Here is a 4,992-nt window from a genome sequence, read left to right as displayed (position 1 = left end):
CAATGTATTCGAAGTTTTCATTTCATTTCTGACAATATAACAGACGGCTGTGTTTCGCAAGTTAATAAACACAGTATATATATATATAGTTATAACATAGCTATAACAAGTTAATAGCTCATATATATACATACACACACACACACATATATATATATGAATAAATATATATAGATAGTTTATCTGCATGTATGTGTGTATGAGTACATGGTGGATCATCGTCACTCCCTCCGCCCGCTGTGTGGGAGGAGCCGAGAAGCAGCAGAAGCCGCAGCAGCAGCAATCCACGATCCACGCCGCAATAAAACAGACGACAAAACGCCGCCGCGACCGTGGCGCCGCCCGCGAAATTTTTTTTCCCACGAGAGTTCCGGACCCCAGCCAATCAGCGCACTCCATTCACTCGACTTCCTCGAAGCAACAATGTAAAATTTATACAGCATAAACCTAATCCTAACTCTAACCCGAACCCTAACTATAATTCAACCAGGTTTGTCTTATATACGCACCATATATTACAAAACACTATCTGTGGTGGGTCCGGAATTCTCGTGGGAAAAAAAATTTCGCGCGCCGCCCAGGGGCGGAGTTAGATAACTCACGGACCCATAACCGCTGTCTCTCACTCGCTCACTCGCAGCAAGGCGGATATATAACACGTTACGTCAATAATGTAAATATAATGGCGGATATTTTTCTCGATATTAGCGGTCAAACGTCGTCGGCAGCAGCGGCGGCAGCAGCAGAGCGGAGCTGCAAGTGTTTCTGATTTGCGCGCGGCGGCGGTGTCGCGTTACGTCATCAGCGGCAGATGGCCAGCGGGGTAGTAATCGATTACTTGTTACTGTCGAGCGACGAGCCGTCAGCGCAGACGTCACACGCGCAGCACGGCGGCCGACACACTGACCAGTTCGTGACCGATGCGGACGAAAAAACGTACCAGTCCGTGTCGGTGACCGATGTCGTGTGTAGATTGTCCAGATCGTATTGTGATTCTTGGTGCAGTAGACAGACGGTCTATATCGTGAAAATATAATTTTATTTAAATAAGACTATGGAACAACTATACAATATTATATGTACACACATTCGCATGTACTGACGCACGCGCGCGCGTGTGTGTATGTATGTGTATGCGTGTTATACGTTATAGGATATGTATATATGTGTCTATATTGGGGGTATCATATAGGCGGCGATGTGAATATTTTACGGACAGAACCCTCACAGGTCATCGATAAAATGAAAACTCATCATCTGATCGAACTAATATTACGTAATTTTTGCAGACGACAGGGTCGACACTCAGCACGCGTCTGACGAGCGAAAGAAGCGCCCTCGCACGGCGTTCACGGCCGCTCAGGTGAAAGCACTGGAAACCGAGTTTGAAAAGAATAAATATCTCTCCGTTTCGAAACGAATGCAGCTTTCAAAGAGTCTGAAACTCACAGAGACGCAGGTATATAAACCCTAGAGTCGGAATCACTTATCATAATATACGATTACTAATCCGGAACGATCTATAATTGCATTCACGGTGATTACGTAATTGCAACATAACTGCTGATATTATTCTCAAAAATATATCTATATAATGGTTAGTTGTAAACTGCATCCACGTGTGATGTGATTTGCTGTGCTACTATATTTTTTGGTAACCTGTCACTAATATCCTGTAAACATTTATGAATGTAAATGATGGCTTGTTAGCTTATTTTGCGTTAGTTATGTATGTATTCGTTAGTTCTAGCTTTTACGCGCGGTATATTCAGAGTATATATTCAGAGTATTCAGTATATTCATAGGGCGTTCATAAAACCGTTATCTAAACTGTAACTGAATGAACTTAATGTTGAATCATACATCGGCTGGAAATGTAAGTTATAACGCTTGAAAAAAAACGCGCGCCGCGGTGTATTAAATTTCGTTTTTCCTCTTTTTAATTTCTTTTCTTTTTTCCCATGCAGATAAAAATATGGTTTCAAAATCGACGTACGAAGTGGAAGCGGAAGTACACGAACAATCTCGAACTGATGGCGCATCAGTACTACTCGAGTGTAGGGGCGCCACCTCCGCGACAAATGTACGTCGGCGACAGATTCTGGCTTTTCAACCACGCCTACGCACCTCCGACTGCCCCCGGCGTCGGCAGCCTAGGCCTGCCCTACTACTGGCCGCTACAGCAGTTCGGCTTACCCGCCGGTGCTGCCCCTCACGGCGGACTGTTCCCTTACCGAGGCGTAGCGCCCTCTAGTAGCGGCGTTGCACATCCATGCCCTCCTACAGCGCGTCCGGCGCAGGTCCCTCCACCGTGATCAGGGTAGGACCTCTCCCGTGAACAGGGTATAACCTCCCCCGTGATCAGGGTATAACCTCTTCCGTGAGCAGAGTATAACCTCCCCCGTGATCAGGGTATAACCTCCTCCGTGAGCAGGGTATAACCTCCCCCGTGATCAGGGTATAACCTCCCTCGTGAGCAGGGTATAACCTCCCGCGTGAATCAGGATAACTCCCTCGTGGATCAGTAGAACCTACCTTCCGTGAGCAAGGATACACTCCCCCGTGATCAGGGTGTAACCTCCCCCGTGATCAGGGTGTAACCTCCTCCGTGAGCAGGGTATAACCTCCCCCGTGAGCAGGGTATAAAAAGTAACCTCCCCCGTGAACAGGAAAACAACAGTACGTTATATAGCTCGATGTGCTCAGCCCGTTGTTTCATCATCATCATCATGATGAGTTACGTATACGATGCGACGTATGCCGCCGCTCACCGGTGTCTAGCAAATCTGCCAGCGCTGAAGATTGATAACAGCTCGCAGCATCAATGCATGCGACGACGACGACGACGATGTAATGATGATGATGATGATGGATGATGGATGATGATGGATGATGATGATGATGATGATTGATGAGATTATTATGTGATTATTATTATTATTATTATTAAATTATATTATTATTATTATTGTAGTTCATACCTGGACATGCTGAATTGCTCGCGACAATTAGCATGATAGTATGAAATATGTATATATATAATATATAATATATATTAAATATATATATATAGATATATATTATATAACCCACGGTCATAATTGTCGCGCAATTATATTTTAATATATTATAATATATTTATATATGTATCGACATCGCAAAAGAAGTCACTGCATTAATCATTCGGGTGAGAAAATCGAGAAGAGATATAGTACAAATATGGTATTAATTGCGACAATAAAACGAGCATATATGTTTTACTAACAAGTTTATTGGTGTGGTTCTTGAAGACACGGATTATTATTATTATTAATATTATTATTATTATTATTATTATTATCGTTGTTACGTTGGAATTTCATCACGATATCAGCTGCAGGCCTAAATTTAATACAAAATGAAATATTTTGAATAACAATAATTTAATAATGGTAATATACTTATGTACTCTTTATAACAGGAGCCAGCTTGCAGATTCAAATTAGAAAAAACTGCCACCTGTTGCAATAAATAAATATGCAGTGAAGAGTGTAGGAGCGAAATGGGACCAGCCTCGATTGTCAAGCACATACACAGAAAACCACACATCACACAGAGGCCACCGCTACAGGCCAAAAATCGATCATATTGATTGATAATTAAGATTGATCGATCGATTTTATAAACACAGTTATTATAAACAAACCACACTGCTGTATTTGTGAACCTATTGGTTTTATCAAAACGCTATAGGCGTTCTTTAGGTATCCCTAACATGTTCAAAAGATACGGGTTTTTGTTTTAAAATTATTTGTTTATGTTCACTCCTGCTAATATAGGGAAATTCCAGATGATTGATGCTCTATTTTAAAGGTGTAAAATTATAATAATAAAACCAATTGCTCTCAGAGCAATGCAAAACACATATAAGATTCGGGAAGCTTAGCTAATGTAGAACACGCTTAGATGTAGGTTAGGGCATCCCGACTTATGTCAAGTTTCAATTCTTATAATTTAACTAAACCGGAATGCAGAATGTTCCATTATTCAATAATTTATATATATATTGTTTTTTTAAATTTGTTTTTTATTTACGAAATAGAAACGGGTGGTAATATAAGCTCAGTGTTCTTAATATATTTCGTGCAGTTTTTTGGGTAGTTATTTAGCCGCATATTATAAAGGCGACATGCAAAACCGCCGTACGAGTTATTTTCAATGTACATCAAACATCATACATGTACGTCAATGAGTATGTACATCATACATTATATGCCATGCAAACTACCTAATTAAACAAATGAAAATCAGTACTGAATTAAGGCCACCCACCTTGATTCTGCCAGTGAGGTGAGAGTACCATGGCGCTATATTATATTATAACGCATAATGATATATATATAGTAATATCGCCATGATATTACTATTTACTATAATGACAGCAGTATATATACTAGCTACCTGCCATAGGAGAACATGCGGTCCAATAAAACAATGTCATTTACGATAATATAAACTATAATATTTAATCAATCATAATAGTTAGGGTTATGGTTAGGCGTTATGTTTTAGGGTTAGGCGTTATTGAATTAGGGTGTAGGGTTAGAATTAGGGTTAGGGGTTAGAATTAAGGGTTAGGGTTTGCAGATTGGTTTTTTTGGATCGCATGTTCTCTAATCCTTGGGGCCCTACCTGGCTATTACTTAGGAGAACACCCCTATGGCAATGATCAGTATCATCATGTGATGTATCATGTATGGTGTTATCAGTTATGACTATGACTATGACTATGACTATTCATGACTGAGTATGAATCACATAATTTGTATGGGGTTAGAACGTATCGTTGCAGCGCCCACCCGTCCGTAGGGTACCATAGATTCCAAACTGCGAAAACAAAAGGTGTGAATCGACACCTAATAAGGTCTATTACGGCTTTCCGCAGTTAAGAATTCGCTTACTTCTTGCATGGCAAAATTTACGGAAACGCATATAGCGTGATCGGACAAAATT

General features: G+C 40.6%; 1 protein-coding gene across 1 annotated transcript in view; it reads left to right on the top strand.

The window, feature by feature from the left end:
- The window catches only part of LOC106808859 (homeobox protein ceh-30-like), a 6,966-nt gene extending 4,479 nt beyond the window's left edge, over positions 1-2,487 (top strand). The window contains exons 3-4 of the mRNA XM_014811749.1: positions 1,290-1,459; positions 1,968-2,487. Of these exons, the coding sequence (XP_014667235.1) occupies positions 1,290-1,459; positions 1,968-2,315 (518 nt within the window). The 3' untranslated portion in view covers positions 2,316-2,487. The remainder of the gene's footprint in view (positions 1-1,289; positions 1,460-1,967) is intronic.
- The last annotated feature ends 2,505 nt before the right edge of the window (positions 2,488-4,992 follow it).

This window comes from Priapulus caudatus, unplaced genomic scaffold (genome assembly GCF_000485595.1).
Source record: "Priapulus caudatus unplaced genomic scaffold, Priapulus_caudatus-5.0.1 Scaffold310, whole genome shotgun sequence".
NCBI lineage: Eukaryota > Metazoa > Priapulida > Priapulimorpha > Priapulimorphida > Priapulidae > Priapulus > Priapulus caudatus.
The sequence above is the reverse complement of the archived record's forward strand: the minus strand, read 5'-3'. Positions and strand labels throughout refer to the sequence as shown.